We start from the raw sequence: 22,798 nt of genomic DNA on the forward strand, positions 1-22,798 counted from the left end.
GGGAAAGTGGTGTGAGGAAAGAGGAGGGGGGAGAGGAGGGAGGGGAAAGAAAGGGAGAGAAGAAGGGGAAGGGAAGAGATGGGGATGGGAGGGAGAGAAGAAGGGGAAGGGAAGAGATGGGGATGGGAGGGAGAGAAGAAGGGGAAGGGAAGAGATGGGGATGGGAGGGAGAGAAGAAGGGGCAGAGGGGTTGGGGAAGGGACGGAGAGAAGAAGGAGAAGGGAAGGGAGGGAGAGAGGAAGGGGGAGGGAAGAGATGGGGAAGGGAGGGAGAGAATGGGAGAGGAGGAGAAGAGATGGGGAAGGGAGGGAGAGAATGGGAGGGGGGAGGGAAGAGATGGGGAAGAGGGAGAGAATGGGAGAGGGCGAAGGGAGAGAATGGGAGAGGGCGAGGGAAGAGATGGGGAAGGGAGTGAGAGAAGAAGGGGAAGGGAAGAGATGGGGAAGGGAGTGAGAGAAGAAGGGAAGAGATGGGGAAGGGAGGAAGATAAGAAGGGGGAGGGAAGAGGTGGGGAAGGGAGGAAGAGAATGGGAGAGGGGGAGGGAAGAGATGGGGAAGGGAGGGAGAGAAGGGGGAGGGAAGAGATGGGGACGGGAGGGAGAGAAGAAGGGAAAGGGAAGAGTTGGGGAAGGGACAGGATGCGGAAGGGAGGAGAGAAGAAGGGGAAGGGAAGAGATGGGGAAGGGAGGGAGAGAGTGGGAGAGGGGGAGGGAAGAGATGGGGAAAAGAGGGAGAGGATGGGAGAGGGAAGAGATGCGGAAGGGAGGGATAGGATGGGAGAAAGGAAGGAAAGAGGGGGAGGAGGGAGGAGAAAGAGCAGGGAAGGTAAGGCAGAGAAGGGGAGAAAGAGCAGGAGTCCCCAGCACCTGCGAACATCTGGGTTTCCCCCTCCCCTCGCCTTATTCTCCTCACCCGTCCTATTTCCTTGCAAATAACTGAAAACATTGTTTAAAATCCCCAATAATAAAGGGGAACAGGAGCCCCGCAGAGCACCCTAATTCCTCCCCCCCATACAGAGTTTCCCTCTTCCCTCCCCTTCCCCCCCCCCCCTCCGATCAGAAAGAAAGCGGCAGAGGTGCCCAAAGAGCCTTAGCTCTCTGGCGTTTCATTTCTCCTCCCCTCACTCCCTCACTGCGAGCCCCACTAGCTGAATGAGGAAGGGGAGGAAGGAGGAGAGAGAGAGAGAGATATTAACCAGCAACCCCTTAGACGTGGGGCTGAATTGATGAAATTGGGATCGTCCCTTCCTTCCGCTTGCTCTCCAGCCACTCCAAAGTCTCTCCCCCTCTTCAAGCAGCAATTTCTTTCCATCTCCCTCTGTCTCCCCCACTCGCCCCCAGTCATCTCTGTAGCTCCCTTGGCTCTCCCCCCAACTCCTAACCCCAGTCCTTTCCCCCCACCCCTCCGGTGAGGGGGTGGGCAGGGGAGAATCCAGCCAACTCCCAGTGCCGGCCGGAGATGTCGAAGAAACGCAAAATCCCGGAGGGTGGTTGTGGTGCAGGACGAAGCCGGCTGCCCTCGGAGGAACCGACTGCTGGGTATGTGGGCAACAGCGAGGAACAAGGTAGGGAGGAGAGGAGGAGGGTGGGGGGACGAGAGGAGGATGAAGGAGCAGGAACCTCAGGGCCAAGGGCGATGGTTTGGAGTTGAAGGTTCAGGAACGCGCCAGCTGGGCTTCGAGAGGGTCTCGGTGGGGTGGACAGGGCCGGGTTGGATTTGGAAGGGAAGAGAATGACATTGTCTTCAACCAAGTCACGGGGTCGGGCGATGGATGGTGGGGGGCGGGTGTGTGTGGGGAAAAAAAAAGGTCTGCATCGGGGAAGACAATTCTGAACTTTGCAGTCTGAGGAGGAGGGAGGGGAAGTGCTGGGAGAGGCCAAAAGGTATCCATCCAGGGTGGGGGCTTGGGGGGAAACGTGGCCCGGCTCCACGCTTTGGCCCTGCCTCCTTCGGGGAGCTGCCAGTGCCACTGGGATGGACGGACTCCGCCGTATCGACTTGCGTCCGGTGTGGCTCTCCGGGAGCAGGGGAGTATAGGCAGTGACATGGGAAAAGGTTCCAGGCCTCTGCCCATTCCTGAGGAGATTGAAATGGCGTCATGTGGAACCTTCACCTCCCGAGCTGACAGCCTTCCTTGCATCCTCCCCAAGTTGGCTCTCCACAGCCTCGGTCCTCTGCCGTGATTTCAAGGAGAGAAGGGTGGCAAAAGCTGTCGGGAGCCCAAGATGATGCCAACGAAAAAGTGAAGCGGGTGGAAAATCCCCCCGGTTTTCCCCCAGCCCCTCGAAGCAAGAGTTAACTTTGGGATCCGATTTTTCATTTAGAAAGGAGTCCAGCGGCTGCTTTTTCTTTCCTTTTCCATCACTTTTTTTTTTTTTTTTTTTGGAATTTAGCTACGAGAAGGCCTAGATGGATCAAGTCAAGCTATATCTAGGGCCGTGGGAGGAAAGCAGAGGGAAAAACCAGTGGGTTACAGATATTTAGTATTTAGACAGCCTCTGAAGAATGGGAGGGAAAGATCGATAAGGGGCTCACCCTCCTCCCCAAACTGAAATGTAGAGACGTGGTCCTGAGTCGAAGCGGGGGCGGACCAGAGGAAAGACCAGGTAGACGTGGGGAAGGAGTTCTTCGATGTGGAGTCGATGGTCCATTTTATTAGGCATGACGAGGTAGTCCAAGCAGCTTACACAATCCTGCCGTTCCCGGTGACTCCTGGGCCACTCTGATGGGCGTGCATTTTCTCCGGTACCGCTTGGGATCCGGCACCGGCCATTTGGTTTTTGTTGTGTTGAGAGTAAGTCGCAAGGGCGCTTGCCCCGGTTACTTTCAAGAGGGTTGTTGTTTTTCAGCAGGTCCACACCCATCTTCCTCCCTTTTCTCGGGGAAGTTACAAACCTCCAATCTGTCGTTCCTCAACTCGGTCAGAGAGCCGAAGGCCAATGTGGTCGTCACTGTGATGGTGACTTAAACACCGTGAATTACTTTCTCCGGTTATTTCTGGAGGGGGGCGGGGCGGGGAGAGAGGGAGGGATGCTATTCTGTATGGATTATGTCTTGGAAAATGCACCCCTCCGTTGACACAGGACTCCCCTTAAACAGATTGACCCGAGACGAGACCTGTTCTGGAAGGACACTTCCCAGTTTCCTTGGGCAGTGAAGGGCACGGAAGCGGAAGGTTTATTTCTGTGAAGCAGGGGTGTATCTTTCTCCTGCCATTCACGTTACGTTACCGATCCTCCTTTATACTATGTTTTCTTCTTGTTTGAGCCACGTATGGAAGGAAGAAAACCAATGTAAACAAATGTTTGGCTCTCTGAGGCTTGGCTCTATGAAAGCAGCAAATATAGCACTGCAATAGTTCCATCCACCAGATATTTTTGCAGATCGGAACCGACAAGCATCTTGTATCTGTACAATCAACTGGACTTTCTTTAGGTGTGCAGTGGTGAATCTTGAAGAGGACCCATAAGGGAAATGTGTTTTAGTTTTTGAGATTTTTTTAATGAGCTTTGGGATTTGAATTATTTTCTTCCCCTTTGTACTAACGAGATGAGAATGCCGCTCGTTAATTACAGTATATTGTCAGTGTGAATAAGTAACTGTAGAAACCAGTAAAAGGAGAGTGCGTGGTGAATGCACTACTCTCTACATTGTGAATGGATTTTCTGTGAGAAATGGGGGACACAGGGACTTGTGGAAATACGAACCCAAGGTGATTTTTGCAACCTCTCAATCTATGGCTTGAGAGGGCAACCTTGCAGGGTAAAAATCAGACACAACCTTTGCTCCAAATGAAAACAAAAACGAAAAACATTTAGTTCACAAGTGGCTTTTCAAGTTTGTGTTTCCTCTTCAGGCTCCGTTCAAACCAACGAGACTAATTTTAAAGGAAGAACAGATTTGGGGCTTTCGGGGAACACCAAAACCAGGAATCCTACAGTCTCGGAAAGTGGAATGTTTTCCTCTGGAAGCTAGAGGACACGATTCTTGGGGGCCTCGTGTGGGACAGGGACCGTGTCCGATCTGATTATCTTATATGATTTCCAGCAGCACTTAGCCCAGTGCTTGTCACTTAGCACGCTTGTCACAGAAGAAGTGCTTAATAAATAGTGTTATTGTTGTCTCAGGTATAAAAGTGCATTACCAATTAAACTGAGTTAATCAAGTCAGTTCTTAGAGGGCCTGCCATATTGTTTGCTCGGCATGGCCTGGGTATGTAAAGTTAAGCCTGTTATGGGCAGGGAATGTGTCTGTTTATTGTTGTAATGTACTCTCCCGGGTGCTTAGAACACTGCTTGGCACATAGTACACACTCAATAAATATGATTGAATGAATGACAATGTTGGGGCAGACAGAACTGCTAAAGTTTTTTTTTTTTTGCAGATCTCTGGACATGTGAAATAAAATCCTACCAATGTTTTATTTTCTATACTCAAAAGCTGAAGGTCAGAATGTCTACTTCTTTAATTCCCCAGGAGTAAATCAATTAATCAATCAATCAGTCGTATTTATTGAGCACTGTGTGCAAATCATCTTAGGGTTTCTTTTCAGGTGCTTTCCTTAAAGTTTCAGCCAGTGGTCTTTCGGCCGCCATTGGAGAATGGTGGATAGAATGTGGTATCATGGCTAGAGCATATGTCTGGGAGTCAGAAGGTCGTGGGTTCTAATCCCGGCTCCACCCCTTGTCTGCTGTGTGACCTCGGGCAAACCACTTCACTTCTCTGTGCCTCTGTGGGACAGGGACTGCGTCCACCCCGATTGTCTTGTATCGACCCCAGCGCTTAGAACAGTACCTGGCTCATGGTAAGCACTTAACAAATGCCGTAATAATTACTATTATTATTAATAATAAATAGAAATTCGATTTCCCACAGGAGGAATGGAAATCACAAATCTGCTAGTCTTAGCATCTGTGATCGTAACAATAATTTTGATATTTGCTAAGCTCCAAGCACTGTACTAAGCCCTGGGAAAATCCAAGCAAATCTGGTCAGGCACAGTCCCTGTCCCAGATGAGGATCGCGGTCTAAGTAGGAAGGCGGCTACGTATTGAATCCCCATTGTACAGACGAGGCAACTGAGGCACAGAACAGTTAAGTGACTTACCCAAGATCACCCTGCAGGCAAATGGCAGAGCTGGGATGAGAACCCAGGTTCCCAGGCCCATACTCTCTGCATTCATCCATTCAGTCATATTTATTGAGCACATACTGTGTGCAGGACACTGTACTAAGCACTTGGGAGAGTACAGGGGCACGCTGCTTCTCTGCTTTTGGGTCTTGATTTGGTGGTGGGGGATGGGGATGGGGATGGTGAAGTATCATTTCCTGACTCTGGCTAGGAGCAGCAGGGACCCTCTTGCCTCTCCCCTTTCTAGCCTGGGTTGTCCCTTCTCGCCATTGAAAACCTTGAATGAGCATCAACCGGTAGAGCACAGTCCAAACGTCAGCTTGGCAGCACCCTCTCCAGATGGCTCGATTGTTGAAAGTGGGTGGAGGCTGGGTACAGATGGAAAGCTCTGGTGGAAAAAGAATAAATTCATGCACAGCTTCTGCCTGTGCACCTGGCTGAGAAAACGTGGCCTCCAAATAGGGTCGCTCACAGCGAGCTTTGCGTTCTCTTTCTCTTCAACTCTCAGAATGGCCACCAAATCCCTGAAGTCTCTGGGTGGGATACAGAGAAAAGTAACGAGACAGAGATGGTTTCTAAGAAAGTTTGGCCAGAAGTTTGGCCAGCGGAAGTGGTTTGAGCCCTGGAAAGTTTGCTTGTTTGTTTCCCTTCTGGGTGTCCGTGGTTAAATAATCCCCCTTCTCCCCCTGAAGACAGTAAGCTCCTTGCGGGCAAGGTTCACAACTTTGAACTCTGTTGTATTGTCGCTTCTCAAGCTCTTAATATAGTTCTCTTCAATCAATCAATCAATGGCATTTATTGAGCACTTACTATATGTAGAGCACTGGACTAAGTGCTTGGGAGAGAACAATGCGGCATAATTAGCAGACATGTTCCCTGCTCATAGCGAGTCTAGAGACACAGAATAAGCTCTGAAATATCCATCAGTTGTGTTCGTTGAGTGCTTACTATGTTCAGAGCCCTGTACTAAAGCACTTAGGAGAATGCAGTAAAAACGGAACAAGCTGACATATTGGCGTGTCTGATCCATTTTATTTTGAAATGGTATCTGTCAAGTGCTTACTATGTTTCAAGTACTGTTTGAAGCACTGTTTGAAGCACTATGATTATAATACTAATCATGATGGTATTTTTTCAGTGCTTACTTTGTGCCAAGCACTGTTCTAAGGTGCTGGGGTAGATACAAGGTAATTAGATAGTCCCACGAGGGGCTCACGGTCATATTTGACAGATGAGGTAACTGAGGCACAGAGAATGATGATGATGGTATTTGTTAAGCGCTTACTATGTGCAGGCGCTGTTCTAAGCGCTGGGATAGATACAAGGTTACCAGGTTGTCCCACTTGGGGCTCACAGTCTTACTCCCCATTTTACAGATGAGGTAACTGAAGCACAGAGAAATTAAGTGACTTGCCCAAAGTCACACAGCTGACAAGTGGCAGAGCCGGAATTAGAACCCACAACCTCTGACTCCCAAGCCCGGGCTCTTTCCACTACTTCTCAAGATACAGGGTAATCAGGTTGGACATAATCACGATCCCATGCGGGTCTCACAAACTTAAGTAGGAGGAAAAGCACGTATTGAATCCACCATCCCCATTTTGCGGGGGAGGAAACTGAGGCACAGAGGAGTTAAGTGTCTTGCCCAAGGTCACCCAACAGGCAAGTGGCAGAGACAGTAGTAGAACCTAGGCCTTCTGGATCTCAGGTCTGTGCCCTTTCCACCAGGCCACGCCACTTCTCAAAACACTGGGCTCAAAAGTGAGTTTAACGGAGTGCATTCTTAGTGACAGTAACCTGGCATGCGAGGTTGGGTTTTCACCCTCTCTTGACCTCTCCGACCTTTTCAATCCTCCCAACTTCGAAATTTGATCCTTTCTGGTGTGATGGTTCAAGACACCCCGAGCCCCTGATTCAATCTGTCTCCGCCTCAACAGGGGAATCATTCCAGCGCTTTTTCCAACACTCCATCTTTAGGGACATTGTGAGAACCAAGTGACCTCTGCCTCTGAAAGGATCCTATCCAAATGTCATCAGCCCCGTTCTCTTGTTCTGCCTTGTGAGTCCTGTTGCGGTACGATGTCCTTGTGACACGACTGCTAAAAGGCGGCGGACGGGGCGAGGCGGTGTCCTTTGCTGAACGTTTCCCAGTTCTTCTGGAACTGTCGCTAAAATGCCGACTGCTCCTCTGGAAGAAGGAAATCAGCAAATGAAGTGAACGGCTAAGATTCTTACACGTTCGCCCTTCATGCCCTACCGGCCTTTAATCTTTCACAGTTTTCTGAATCTTTTTGGGTGCGTTAAGAGCACTGAGGTAGCAGAGAAATACTATTTTTATTCATTCGTGTTTATTGAGCACTTACTGTGTAAAGAACACCGTACAAAGCGCTTGGAAAGTACAATTCGGCAACAGAGACAATCCCTACCCAACAACGGGCTCGCAGCCTAGGAAGGGGCGACAGACAACAAAACAAAACAAGTAGACAGACATCAATAGCATCAAAGTAGGTAAGTAGAATTATAGATATATACACATCATTAATAAAATAGGAAAATAAACACGTACAAATATACACAAGTGCTATGGGGCAGGGAAGGGGGTAAAGCAGAGGGAGGGAGTAAGGGCAGTGGGGTGAGGAGGAGGAGAAGAGGAAAAAGGGGGCTCAGTTTTCTTTTGTTAGATGGGAAGACAGAGGCAGAGAAGATAAGATTTTCAGCTGATTCCAACAGAAAAAGCTTGGTGATAGGGCCAGAAATTCCTGACTTCATAAATCAATTACCAGCCCCTGTGTCTTCCATTAGATTGTGAACCCTAAGTGGGGCATTAAGTTGTCTGTTAAGTTATTAAGTTACTCTATCTGCTCCCACATCTAGCGCAGTAGTTAGCTCAGGGCAAGTGTTTTAACCAATAACCCAATTATTAGTATCCCGAGTCAGTATACCATTGGAAGTGAGGGTCTGGATGGATTAGGGAAAGAAGTGGCCCCAAATCTGCTAAGCCTGTGGGAAATTAATTGTTATTAATAACAAGGACAATAATAAGTAATAATAAAAAATAATAATAAGTACTTGTAAAGTACTTACCACGTGCCCAAAACCAAATTAAGCACAAGTTAAGCAGGTTGGACATGGTGCCTGTCCCACATGGGACTCACAGTCTTAGAAAGGAGCATGGGAATTGAATCACCACATTTCAGATGAGGTAACTGAGGCACAGAGAAATTAAGTGATTTGTCCGAGGTCACACAGCAGACACATGGAAGAGCCAGGATTAGAACCCAGTAGGATTTAGAATGAACGGAAGGGTAACGAATTAGCTAAAGAAAACCTCTTGCCCACATCCTACCTCTGACCTGGAATGCCCTCCCTCCTCATATCCGACTGGCAATCACTTTCCCCACCCTCAAAGGCTTATTGAAGGCACCTCTCCTCCGAGAGCCCTCATTTCCTTTTCTCCCCCTCCTTTTTGCGAGTCAGTGATTTTCTCCCTTTTATTCACCCTTCACCTCAGCCCCACAGCACTTATGTACATGTCTGTAATTTATCTATTTACATCAGCGTCTGTCTCCCCACCTAGACTGTAAGCTCGTTATGGGCAGGGAATGTATCTGATTTACTGTTATAGCATACTCTCCCAAGTGCTTAGTACACTGCTCTGCACACAGTAAGCACTCAGTAAAAAGACTAATTGATAATAATAATAATGATGATTATATTCCTGGTGCGCATAGTGGACACAGGATGAACAGATCGGATACAATCCCTGCCCCCGAAAGGGACGAAGAGGCAAGGAGAGCAGTAAGAAGAGTTATCCTTACTGTAGTTCAACAGAAACGTGAATTCTTTTTCTCCATATGCTGTCCTCCTTTCTTTGCAGATTCCTTTCTGATCTTCCAACCTTCTGTCTCTCCCCACTTCAGTCTATATTCACTCTGCTGCCCAGATTATCTTTCTACAGAAATGCTCTGGTCACGTCACTCCCCTTCTCAAAAATCTCCAGTGGTTGTCTATCAACCTCTATATCAAAGAAAAACTCCTCACTCTCGGCTTCAAAGCTCTCCATCACCTTGTCCCCTCCTACCTCACCTCCCTTCTCTCTTTCTACAGCCCAGCCCACACCCTGCGCTTCTCTGCCGCTAACCTTCTCACTGGGCCTCAGTCTCTCCTGTCCTGTTGTCGACCCCTGGCCCACGTCCTACCTCAGGCCTGGAATGCCCTCCCTCCACACATCTGCCAAACTAGCTCTCTTCCACCCTTCAAAGCCCTACTGAGAGCTCACCTCCTCCAGGAGGCCTTCCCAGACTGAGCCCCCCCTTTTCCTCTGCTCCTCCTCCCCTCCCCATTGCCCTGACTCCCTCCCTCTGCTCTACCCCCTTCCCGTCTCACAGCACTTGTGTATATATATATATGTACACATATTTCTCTATTTAATAATGTGTATATATCTATAATTCTATTCATTTATACTAATGCTACTGACACCTGTCTACTTGTTTTGTGGTCTGTCTTCCCCCTTCTAGACTGCGAGCCTGTTGTTGGGTAGGGATTGTCTCTGTTGCCGAATTGTACTTTCTAAGCGGTTAGTAGGGATTGTCTCATTAAGAAGCGGCATGGCTCAGTGGAAAGAGCCCGGGATTTGGAGTCAGAGGCCATGGGTTCAAATCCCGTCTCCGCCACGTCTCAGCTGTGTGACTTTGGGCGAGTCACTTCACTTCTCTGCGCCTCAGTTACCTCATCTGTAAAATGGGGATGAAGACTGTGAGCCCCACGTGGGACAACCTGGTCACCTTGTAACCTCCCCAGCGCTTAGAACAGTGCTTTGCACGTAGTAAGCGCTTAATAAATGCCATAGTTATTATTATTATTTGTTGCTGAATAGTACTTTCCAAACATTTAGTACTGTGCTCTGCACACAGTAAGTGTTCAATAAATATGATTGAATGAATGAATGAATGTGCTCTCTCCCTGCTGCTTGTGGCCTAGAAATTGGGTCAAAATCTTTCTCCTTGTGCCTTTGTCCAGCACTCAATACTTTGGTTTGCCTCGCTAATATTATAATCCATTCTTTTGTGCAGGTTCCTTGTTCTTAGCATACTCTTTGGGAGACTCTACCTTCATTATCATCATCAACAAGCACTCAGTAAATGATCATCATCATCAATCGTATTTATTGAGCGCTTACTATGTGCAGAGCACTGTACTAAGCGCTTGGGAAGTACAAATTGGCAACATATAGAGACAGTCCCTACCCAACAGTGGGCTCACAGTCTAAAAGGGGCTCACAGTCTAAATGATGCTACTGCTAGTAGTCCTAACTACTGATCCTATTTCTCCTCTTACTACTACTACAACCCCTAGTATTACTCCTCATACTTTTATTGCCACTACCGTTTCCAGCAGTCTGCCTGTAATGAGTATAGAAATGCTGCTCTGCCCTTCTAATTTTAAGGTCAATGGAGGAGGCTGTTTTCAACAGGGATTCCTATAATATCTTAGCAGCGCACCTCATTTCTTGGTTTTGCTTCAGGAAGTTTAAAATGTGTACCTTGGGCTGGTTATTTCCCCTCCTGTCAAAAATCTCTTGCCTCCACCCTTTCTAGCCTGGGTTCCTTGATCCTTCCCACTTCAGGGATCACTCTACTTTGAATTCTCCTGCTGGGAAGTGGGAAGATCTGTGTCTCTGACACCACTCTATTGCTGCTGCTGCTAAAACAGTTTTCCTCTTTGACCATGGGACCTCTTTTTCTGGTTCTTTCACGGATTTAACGGCTTCTCTCGGGAGATGTGGAGTTCCTTCCTAATTCCGGGCCCATCAGTGTTGGAACTGGATGGTAGGGGCTTGCTTTCTCTGCCCTTCCCGCTGCGTGGAGGTGAATCCACTAGCAGTGGGGCTAGTGGCAAGATGACAGGCCTTGGATTCGAGAGACCTGAGTTCTAATCCCAGTTCTTCCACTTGCCTGCTGTGTGACCCTGGGCAAGTCACTTAGTTTTTCTGTACCTTAATTCCCTCATCTGTAATAATGGGCATTCATTCAATCGTATTTATTGAGCACTTACTGTGTGCAGAGCACTATACTAAGCGTTTGGAAAGTACAAGTTGGCAACATATAGAGAGGGTCCCTTGTTCTTCCTCCCCTTAGACTGTGAGCCCCATCTGGGCGAGAGATAGTGTCCTGTATCTACCTCAGTGCTTAGCGCAAAGTACATACTTAAGAAATACCACAATTATTATTGGTATTATTACAGTGACTTCTCATTACTTTTCACATTAGGAACATCTCCACCCTCTTTCACAGACTCTCCCCAGTTTATCCCAATTATATAATCAATCGATCAATGGTGTTTATTAAGCACTTTCTGTGTGCAGAGCACTGTACTAAATGCTTGGGAGGGTAGTGCACAACACTTTCCCTGCCCACAAACGAACTTTCAGTCTCAAGGATTATTATCATTGTATTGTACTCTCCCAAGCGCTTAGTACAGTGCTCTTAGAGAAGCAACAGGGCTTAGTGGACAGAGCACATGCCTAGGAGTCAGAAGGTCATGGCTTCTAATCCCGGCTTCGCCACTTGTCTGCTGTGTGACCTTGGGCAAGTTACTTCACTTCTCTGTGTCTTTTACCTCATCTGTAAAATGGGGGTTCAGCCCGTGAGCCCCAAATGGAACAGGGACTGTGTTCGACTCGATTTGCTTGTGTCCACCCCAGCGCTTAGTACAGTGCCTGGCACAGAGTAAGCGCATAACAAATACCGTAATTATCATTATTATGATTACGGTGCTCTGCACACAGTAAGCACTCAATAAATACGATCGGATGAATGCGTGAAAGAGGACAAGCTTGTAGTCTAGTTTCTCTGCAGGCCTTACTCTTCATTTCTTGTGCCATTCTGCTCTAGCTGACCTCCTCCTCTCTTACCAGATCTCCCATTCCCCATCTTGGAGTGATACAACCTACCCCCCAACCCTGCCTCACCTCTATACCCCCATCTCGCCAAGATATTCTTTTTTTCCCTCCTTTTTCGAAAGTCTCCTGGCTTTTCCGTCAGGCCTATGTCAATGATCTGGAATTTGATTGTCAAATGAAATCAGAGTCTCCCCTCCCCGAAGCCAGAGTTAATAAGACTCAGCGCATAATCTGAGACCCCTAGGCAATGTAACTGTAAAATTTAAACAAGTATTTATTACCCTTGAATTGTCATTGAACCTACAAATACCAACCTTATTATCCAAGCCTAAACTGTGGGTTTCATGTTGGCTCAAGTTTAATTTCAGCAAGTGTTATTTCCTTCAGAGTGTAAGCTCCCAGGGAGCATAAACTGCTTCTGTTTAAAATGATTTGCCTTGATCGGTTTTAGGAGCGGGGCTGCACTGTAAGCTCTTTGTGGGCAGGGACTGTGTCTGCCAATTAAGTTGTATTGTACTCTTCCAGGTGCCTAGTACAGTGATCTGCATCCCGTAAGTGCTCAATAAATACCATCAATTGATTGCTGGGAAAACATTATTTTGCAGCCCTAAGAGTACACTTAGAGGATCTGACAATATCCCTGTGTTAAGGAAGACTCAGATTGTCTTTCTCACTCAGATATATAATAATAATAATAACAGTATTTGTTAAATGCTTATTATGTGTCAAGCACTGTTCTAAGTGCTGGGGTAGATACAAGCTAATCGGGTTGAACACAGACCTTATCCCACATGAGGCTTACAGTCTTGGTTTCCATTTTACAGATGAGGTAACTGAAGCACAGAGAAGTTAAGTGATTTGTCCAAGGTCACGCAGTACACAAGTGATTAGAACTCAGGTCCTTCTGACTCCCAAGCCTGTCTATCTACTAGGCCATGCTGTTTCTGAGAAGCAGTTGTCTGCCACCTGCACACGTCCAAGCCATTTCTTCTGACACCGAGGCATGCTGTATCCAGACAACGCTCATGTTTGTCGACATTCGCTGCCTAATTCTCTGACAATGTTTTATCCAAAATGCACAGTGAAGACTGGCGTTATGACAGAACTAACTGTCGTCAGAGCAGGTGAAGGTAAAATGTTCATTTAAAAAACGAGCTCTTGCAGTTCTCTGGGGAAGCCAATCCCTCCTGCACGAATGACTTCTATGCATCATTTGCCTCTCTCCAAGGGGAAACTTTTCCATCTTTCCTTTGAAATTCAAAAGCGGCTCAGGGTGGTGGTGGAACAAAGACTATTTCGATGATGTCACCGGTTTCAGGTATTTTTGCCCAGTTAGAGGAAAGGACTCTGTAGAATGGAAAGAGTGGTTATAGAGCTAATCATTTAATCAATCAGTGGTATTTATTGAGTGCCTACTGTGTGCAGAGTACTGAACTAAGCAGTTGGGAGTGGACAGTAGAGTGTATAGACATCCCTGCTTTTAAGGCACTTACAGTTTAAAAGTGAAAACAGACATTAAAATGAATTACAGGACAGGGAAAACATTAGGTATAACTAAGTGCTGTGGGGTGGGGGGTGAGACAAATTGCATAGGTGATTTAGTCGGGAGGGAGGATAGGGTGGGGAGAAGAGAGTTTGGCTAGTCAGGGAAGGTTCCCTGGAGGAGGTATGATTTTAGAATAATAATAATAATAATGATGGCATTTATTAAGCACTTACTATGTGCAAAGCACTGTTCTAAGTGCTGGGGAAGTTACAAGGTGATCAGGTTGTCCCATGGGGGGCTCACAGTCTTAATCCCCATTTTACTATCATTATTATAGGGTCCACACCGAAAACCCCAGAACCTTCTCCGTCCTCGATGAGGTGATCTTCCTTGTTATTGCAAGTCAGTAATAATGATAATAATTATCATTATTGCCAAAAGTCACACAGCTGACAATTGGTGGAGCTGGGATTTGAACCCCTGACCTCTGACTCCAAACCCCGTGCTCTTTCCACTGAGCCACGCTGCTTAGAAGGGCTTAGAGTGACGGAAATGAAGGCAGGAAAACCTGAACCCTATTGTTCCTTTTGAGTTGGAACATTTGCTTCAACTCCAAGAATATCCTCCCTTGCTTGTGAAGGAAGCATGGTGTAGTGAATAGAGCATGGGCCTGAGATTCAGAAGGTCATGGGTTCCACTCCTGACTCTGCCACTTGTCTGCTAAGTGACCTTGGGCAAGTCACCTCACTTCTCTGTGCCTCAGTTACCTCATCTGTAAAACGGGATTGAGATGGGGACTGTGTCCCACTGATTCGCTTGTAACCACCCCAGCGCTTAGTACAGTCAGCGCTTAGAACATTGCTTGGCACGTAGTAGGCACTTAACAGATACCAGCATCATTATTATTATTACAGTGCCTGGCACATAGTAAGTGCTTAACAAATACCATAATTAAGGGTGTAATGGTTCCTTTTCCTCCTGAGATACTCCCCATCCCCCCGCCCTACCTCCTTCCCCTCCCCGCAGCACTTGCATACGTATTTGTACAGATTTATTACTCTGTTTTACTTGTACATATTTACTATTCTATTTATTTTGTTAATGATGTGCATATAGCTTTAATTCACTTTGTTCTGACGATTTTGACACCTGTCTACATATTTTGTTTTGTTGCCCATCTCCCCCTTCTAGACGGTGAGCCCGTTGTTGGGTAGGGATCGTCTCTATCCATTGCCAACTTGTACTTCCCGAATGCTTAGTAAAGTGCTCTGCACACAGTAAGCACCCCATAAATATGATTGAATGAATGAACGGGAACACCCAGATCTCCTATAATGTGGGGGTTGATTTCTCACAGAATTCCTCATTAAGGAAAAGCCAGGTGGCAATATTTACTCCTTGGCTGATGTCATGTGCTCACTGTTTTTCCTCTGTCACCGCATCAGCCGGTATCCAGACAGCAGGCGTTGTCAGAAGAACGGTCCCTAATCCCGCCATTACGGTCCGTCCGAAATGGTTGGGGAGAAACTGTGTTCTGGCAGAATGGAGTGCATTTCTCCCGTTCATGAGCGGGAAGCAACGTTGCCTCGTGGAAAGAGCCCGGGACTGGGAGTCGGAGGACCTGGCTTCTAATCCTGGCTCCGTCACGTAACTTCCCTGTGACCACATATGACCCTGTAACTCTCACCACATGGGGGTCACAGCTTTAATCCCCATTTTCCAGATGAGGTAAACTCGTTACGGGGCAGGGGGCGAGTCTGCTAATTCTGTTTGATTGTATGCTCCTAAGCGCTTAGTACAGTGCTCTGCACATAGTAAACTCTCAATAAATCCCATTGATTGATTGATTGATTGAGGAGGTGATTGAGGCACAGAGAGCGAAGTGACTTGTCCAGGGTCACGCAGCAGAAGTGGAAGAGCAGGATTAGAACCCAGGTCCTTCTGGCTTCCAGGCCTGTGCTCTGTCCTCTAGGCCACACTGAGAGCTGGACCAAATGCTTCAGAGATTAGACTAGAGTTAGTTGACATTCAAGGAGCTTAACCTGTCAATCAGTCAACTCTCCAATTGATTCATTCCAGTAGAGTCAGTAGACATGAAAAGCAGCATAGATCGGAGGAAATAGCACAGCCCCGAGAGTCAGAGGACTTGGGTTCTAATCCCTGCTCTGCCACTTGCCTGATATGTGACCTTGGGCAAGTTACTTAATTTCTCTGGGCCTTAGTTTCTTCATCTGTAAAACTGGAAAGCAAAACCTGTTCTCCCTCCTTCTTAGACTACGAGCTTTATGTGGGACAGGGAATGTGTCCCGACCGATTATTCTTGTATCCATCCTGGTACCCAGTGCCTAGTACCATGCTTGGCACAGAGTAAGCCTAGTAAGTACACAACAGATGCCATTAACACGACAATGATGATGATTGCTGCCCTCAAGGAACTCATATCTAGTGTGCTTACATGTACTACAAAATTCTTCCACGCAAGGATCGCCCTCATCCACTGTAAAACATCAATCAATCAATCAATTGTATTTATTGAGTGCTTACTGTGTGCAGAGCACTGTACTAAGCGCTTGGGAAGTACAAGTTGGCAACATATAGAGACGGTCCCTACCCAACAGTGGGCTCACATCAGACATCCCTACACGCATCTCCATCACGCATAGACCTTTAATTCCTAGAAATGAACTGCAACAAATTCCCTGTACACATGTGCTGTAACTTCAGGGTTTATCCTAACAACAGCATTATTATATTGGTTAAGCACTATATCATATTGCATTGTATTATAATTATAATACATTGTATTATATATTGTATTACAATATAATGTATTATAATTATAATATAATTAATATATAATATTATTAATTATTATAATTAATATTAATTAATATATAATATAATTATATATTATATTGGGGTAGATATGTATTTATTTATGTTAACGTCTGTCTCCCTCTCTAGACTGCTTGTTTGGACGGGGAATATGTCTGTTTATTGTTATATCGTAAATCCCTTAGTATAGCACTTTGTACACAGTAAGCGCTCAGTAAATACAATTGAATGAATGAATACAGGTGTAATCCCTGGTCTAGGTCATATTAACGACCCCCTGCTCATCCAATTGACCTTACACCCTCTAACTACCTTCATGGAGTTCTTCATTCATTCATTCATTCAATCAATCATATTTATTGAGCGCTTACTGCGTGCAGAGCACTGTACTAAGGTCTTCCAATCTAGAATGCTTTGGACACTTTTCCAACAAGGATGTTTGAATGTGGGTTCCATCTACTTTTTTATGATATTTATTAAGAACTTACTGTGTCCCAGGCACCGCTCTTTGCGCTAAGGCTAATATAAGGTAGTCGGGTTGGACACAGTCCACATCATCATCATCATCAATCGTATTTATTGAGCTCTTACTGTGTGCAGAGCACTGTACTAAGTGCTTGGGAAGTACAAGTTGGCAACATATAGAGACAGTCCCTACCCAACAGTGGGCTCACAGTCTAAAAAGGGGAGACAGAGAACAAAACCAAACATACTAACAAAATAAAATAAATAGAATAGATATGTACAAGTAAAATAAATAAATAAATAAATAGAGTAATAAATATGTACAAACATATATACATATATACAGGTGCTGTGGGGAAGGGAAGGAGGTAAGATGGGGGGGGGATGGAGGGGGGACGAGGGGGAGAGGAGCCACATCCCACATGGGGCTCACAGTCTTAATCTCCATTTTACAGATGAGGGAACTGAAGCACAGAGAAGTTAGGTGACTTGCCCGAGGTCACACAGCAGACAAGTGGCAGGGCTGGGTTTAGAACCCAGGTCCTCCTGACGCCCGGGCCTGAGCTCTATCCGCTATGGCACACTGCTTTCCATATTGCAGTAGAGAAGTTGCATGAAATCTATACAGTGAGCCCCAACTACGATAAGGATTCTTTTCAAACTGATTCCTTTGCATTTACTCTAAGGTTAGAACAGTGCTTGGCACAGAGTAAATACTTAACAAATGCTGTAATAAATTAATTGAATCCCCTGGCCATCCCCTCATGACCCAGGCCCTGTTTCTGTTGTAGGGATGATGAGGTTAGAAACACTTTGGGATTATTTCAGTCCTCATTTCCCTATTGCTTCTTCTCCCTCTCCCTTCTGCTTCCCCTCTGCACTTGGATTTGCACCCTTTATTCACCCCACCTTCAGCCCCTCAGCATTTATGTACATATCCCTAATTTATTAATTAATAATAATAATGATGATGGCATTTGTTAAGCGCTTACTATGTGCAAAGCACAGTTCTAAGCGCTGGGGGGATACAAGGTGATCAGGTTGTCCCACGTGGGGCTCCCAGTCTTAATCCCCATTTTACAGATAAGGTCACTGAGGCTCAGAGAAGTTAAGTGACTTGCCCAGTGTCACACAGCAGACATGTGGCGGAGAAAGGATTCAAACTCATGACCTCTGACTCTTTCCACTGAGCCACACTGCTTTCCTCACCCTCTAGATTGCAAGCTCCTTGTGGGCAGGGAATATGTCTACCAACTCTGTTGAATTGTCCTCTCCCAAGTGCTTAATACAGTGCTCTGCACACATTAGGTGCCCAGTAAATGCAACTGATTGATTCTATGCGGCTGTGTTATTCCCTGCCCCACCAGATTTTCAGTGATATTCCAAAATATATTATCTGTTTACCAATTCTGTTATTGTCATATGTTGTCGAGTTGTTTCCGACTCATGGCGTCTCCACGGACACATCTCTCCCAGAACGCCCCGCTCTCCATTTGCAGTCGTTCTGGTAGTGGATCCATAGAGTTTTCCTGGTAAAAATACGAAAGTGGTTTACCATTTCCATCTTCCGTGCAGTAAATTTGATTCTTCAGGTCCTTCTGACACCCAGGCCCGTGCTCTATCTACCAGGCCATGCTGCTTCTCGTTATACTCTCCCAAGAATAGAGTACGCACAGCAAACACTCAGTAAATACCATTGATCTATTGATCTGTCAGTGGCTGTGGAAGATTTGAGCTTTCTCGTAAGCACAAGTTGTGAATTTCAGTCCAGTGAAAAAGTTGCAAAAAAAAAACCCGGCGGGGGGCCTGGCTCTCCCTTGGACACCACTACAACTTGTGTCAATCTCGTCTTAGCACAGTCCTCTGGAAATACATGCCCCGGTCACGGACATATTGTCCTTCAGTTGACACAGAGCTGCCCTGAAAGGAAGGTATTTCACCTCGTCGACAAGAAAAACCATTTCAATCGACGGTGTTTATTGAGCGCTTGCTGTGTGCGGTGCACTATACTAAGCACTTTAAAGCCATTTCCTTAACTGCCCCATTGTTGAATTTCCATCAGAGACCCTGGCATCGGCTTGCCAGTCTGGCCAACCACATACAGGGCAGACATTTCTCATCCTCTCATTTTACCCTCACACATGGCAGTGGGGTAAGAAGATACAGACAATATTATCCCCATTTTTCAGGGAAGAAAATCAAGGCACAGAGCAGTCAAGGTACCTGTCCCAGGTCACATAACAGGTTGGTGAGGACTGAAGCCAGGTCTCAACTCCTGTCCTGTGCTCTTTCCTCTAAACCACATGACTACCATGATGGAGTCAAAGCTATATTTTAATTCCCAGATCTGTGGCCAGTGGAGAAATTTCCAGAGTCCGGACTCTGGTAAGGGGCATCAGCCATCAGCTGGGTATAAACTGAACAAATCAGAAGGCTGAACCAATCATCAAGAGCGCCATGTCTCATTTCTTTTGCTTTCCTCTTTTTCCTCTTTTTCCTCTTTTCCTCTCTTTTTCACTCTCTTCCTCTTCCTCTCTCTCTCTCTCCAACTCTTTGTGTCTCTCACTCTCTGGGGCCTACTTTTGCTTTCAATTCTTGAGCTTCATCTGCCTTCTTCTTCTATATGGTACCAGTTAAGCATTTACTATGTGCCAGGCACTGTGCTGAGCACTGAAGCTACTCAGGTTGGACACAGCCCCTACCCCACATGGGGCTCACAGTCTTAACCCCCATTTTGCAGATGAGGTAACCGAGGCCCAGAGAAGTTAAATGGCTTTCCCAAGGTCACACAGCAGGCAGGGAGCAGAGCTGGAGTTAGAACCCAGGTCTTTCCAGCTCCCAGGACCATGCTCTAGCCACTAAAGCATGTTGCTTCTCAGTGCTGCTTGACAGACTCTAGTGATGTCTTTCCATTAAAAAAGAAATGTAAAACTTTCCCCTGGAACTGAAGGTATGAGTGATGCATCTTATTACTCCAGTGCTCTGCACACAGTAAGCGCTCAATAAATACGATTGATTGAATGATTTACAGTGGGAAGTTTGGCTTATCTTATGCTCAGTAGGTAAAGGGGTATAAAGAGTCACATGGCAGCTCAGATGCCTGTTTGCAAAAATGAATGCCAGATTATCTTTGGAAAGTGCTGGCACAGCTGTGGTTTTCAGTAATAACTCAATCCACAACTGCTGACTTTAAATTTTCCTTTCTTATTTATAAGGGTATCAGATGATTCTTGGATTCACTTTTTCTCTCTTCTTTTTTTCTTCGCGCGCATCAAAGTTAACACTTGGCTTTTTGGGGACTGATGCATGTTGGACTGGTGCCTACGCTGTCTGGAAGGAGGCTGAAGATTTGGTGTTAGGGTCAAGGAGGAAAGAGAGACATGAAATTCATTCATGAGGGTGTATTTCAAACTTCAATAAAGCCCCATGTAGCACACTCAGCACAACAGCCCTTATGTTTGTGTCTTTAATTTATTTGTTTATATTAATGTCTGTCTCCCCATCTAGACAGTAAAGTTCCTTGTGGGCAGGGAATGTGTCTACCAACTTAGTTATTCCAATTGCATGGAACAGCATTCTGGATACAGTAAGTACTCAATGAATATGATTGATCGATTGGAAAAGGTCTTTCACTGTTCTCCAGGGTGCATGTGAGACCTCAGTTAACTCATCTGTAAAGTGGGGAGTAGGACTGTGAGCCCCAAGTGGACAGGGACCTTGTCCATCCTGATTATCTTGTATCTACTCCAGTGCTTAGTTTAGTGCCTGGCACAGAGTAAGCGCTTAACAAATACCATAAAAAAGTTTAAAAAAGTGGTGCAGGGATTAGAACCCTGAAGTTTTGACTCCCGTATTAAAGCTGATTTGGCCCAAATTCAGTAGTGTGTCTCTTCATTCAACCATTCAGTCGTATTTATTGAGTGCTTATTGTGTGCAAAGCATCATACTAAGCACTTTGGAGAGTACAGTATAACAATAGAAACACTTCTGCCCATAAACTCACTGTCCAGAGGGTAGGCAATTTCTTGAGATTGTCTTAAATTTAGTTACTCTGCTATTCATACTTCTGAGCACACCAGGAGACCGGCAAATGGAATGAAAAGTCCTGTGTCATATGACTGACCAGAAATCAACAATCGTGGCAATGCTGTAATCAATCACTCCACTGTATTTGTTGAGCGTTTACTGTGTGCAGAGCACTGTACTAAGTGGTTGGGAGAGTACAATACAATAGAGTTGGCAGACACATTCCCCGCCCACAAGGAGCTTACAGGCTATTAAAAAAAGATTTGGAAGTCAGTCAGTCAGTTGAATGCTCACTGAGCACTGTACTGAGCATTTGAGAGTGTACAATAGAGTTGGTAAATGCAATCCCTATTCACAAGGAGCTTACAATCCAGGGAGGGAGACAGACCCTAAAATAACTTAGAAGTCGGGGAGACAAAGGATTAGAGAAGCAGTGTGGCTTAGTGGATAGAGCACTGGCCTGAGAGTCAGAAGGTCATGGGTTCTAATCTCGGCTCCGCCACTTGTCTGCTGTGTGATCTTGGGCGAGTCACTTCACTTTGCTGGGCCTCCGTTACTTCATCTGTAAAATGGGGTTTAAGACTGAGAGTCCAATGTGGGACAGGGAATGTGCCTAATATGACTAACTTGTATCTACCCCAGTGCTTGGCATACAGTAAGTACTTAAAAAGTACCATGATTATTATTATTATTCCAGAGAACTGTACATAACTGCAGTAGGGGTGGAGAGATACCTAATCTTAGCTTAGGGGACATGGACTCAAGTGCATAGGTGATACAGAAGGAAGGGAAATAGAGCAGGAAGATGAGAGATCAGACCATGGTAAAATATCTAAATCAAATGCCTGCTCATTTTATTCTACTTTGAACTCGTTATTGCTCTGGGGGTAAGCATGCAGCAAATATCCTGTCATGCTATGTAAGCGCAGCAGGCCTTTCTAATGCTTTCTAAGACAAACATGCTTTTTAAAAATAATTTTTTGGGTGATGTCAAAGCCAAACCTTACACTTCCGTGTAAGCCCGTGCTGCATTAAAATAGGATCGGGCATTGACAAACATTGAGCAGCGTGGCCTAGTGGATAGAGCACGAGTCTGGGAGTTAGAAGGACGTGGGTTCTAATCCTGGCTCTGCCACTTTTCTGCTCTGAGACCTTGGGTGAGTCACTTCACCTTTCTGTGCCTCATCTGCATAATGGGAATTAAGATTGTGAGCCCCGTGTAGGACAGGGACTGTGAGAAGCAGCGTGGCTCAATGGAAAGAGCCTGGGCTTTGGAGTCAGAGGTCTTGAGTTCAAATCCTGGCTCCACCAACTGTCAGCTGTGTGACTTTGGGCAAGTCACTTCATTTCTCTGTGCCTCAGTTACCACATCTGTAAAATGGTGATTAAGACTGTGAGCCCCCCATGGGACAACCTGATCACCATGTAACCTCCCCAGTGCTTTGTACATAGTAAGCGCTTAATAAATGCCATCATCATTATTGCCTTTATCTATCCCAGCCTTTAGTACAGTGCCTAGCACATAGTAAGTGCTTAACAAGTAGCGCAGTTATTATTATTATTATTGTCAGCCAGAGTTTGTAAGCCCTTGGGGACACTCTTAAGGAAGAGTGGAAGTACTCCATTGGAGGGTGGTGGTGCTTATCTGTGGAGTAGTTCAATCATTCTGTCGTATTTGCTTACTGTGTGCAGAGCAGTGTACTAAGCACTTGGGAGAGTACACTACAACAATAAACAGATATGTTCCCTGCCCTTAAGGAGCTTGCAGTCTAGAGGGGGAGACAGACAGTAATATGAATAAATACATTATAGATTCAAACATCAGTAGTAGCGACAGCATTGGAAGTTTTGCCCATATTCCAGCCCCAACAGCCCTTCCCAGGACAGTTGATTGGAAGCTCAGAGTCCCACAGTCCTGCCTGTTCATCCCAACAGAGTTCAGAATTCCCAG

General features: G+C 46.0%; 1 protein-coding gene across 1 annotated transcript in view; it reads left to right on the forward strand.

Annotated features, from left to right (window-relative positions):
- Positions 1-1,205: 1,205 nt before the first annotated feature.
- Positions 1,206-22,798, forward strand: part of PDE10A (phosphodiesterase 10A) — a 596,079-nt gene continuing 574,486 nt past the window's right edge. The window contains exon 1 of the mRNA XM_038769179.1: positions 1,206-1,564. Within this exon, the coding sequence (XP_038625107.1) occupies positions 1,459-1,564 (106 nt within the window). The 5' untranslated portion in view covers positions 1,206-1,458. The remainder of the gene's footprint in view (positions 1,565-22,798) is intronic.

Source organism: Tachyglossus aculeatus, chromosome 2 (genome assembly GCF_015852505.1).
Source record: "Tachyglossus aculeatus isolate mTacAcu1 chromosome 2, mTacAcu1.pri, whole genome shotgun sequence".
Lineage (NCBI taxonomy): Eukaryota > Metazoa > Chordata > Mammalia > Monotremata > Tachyglossidae > Tachyglossus > Tachyglossus aculeatus.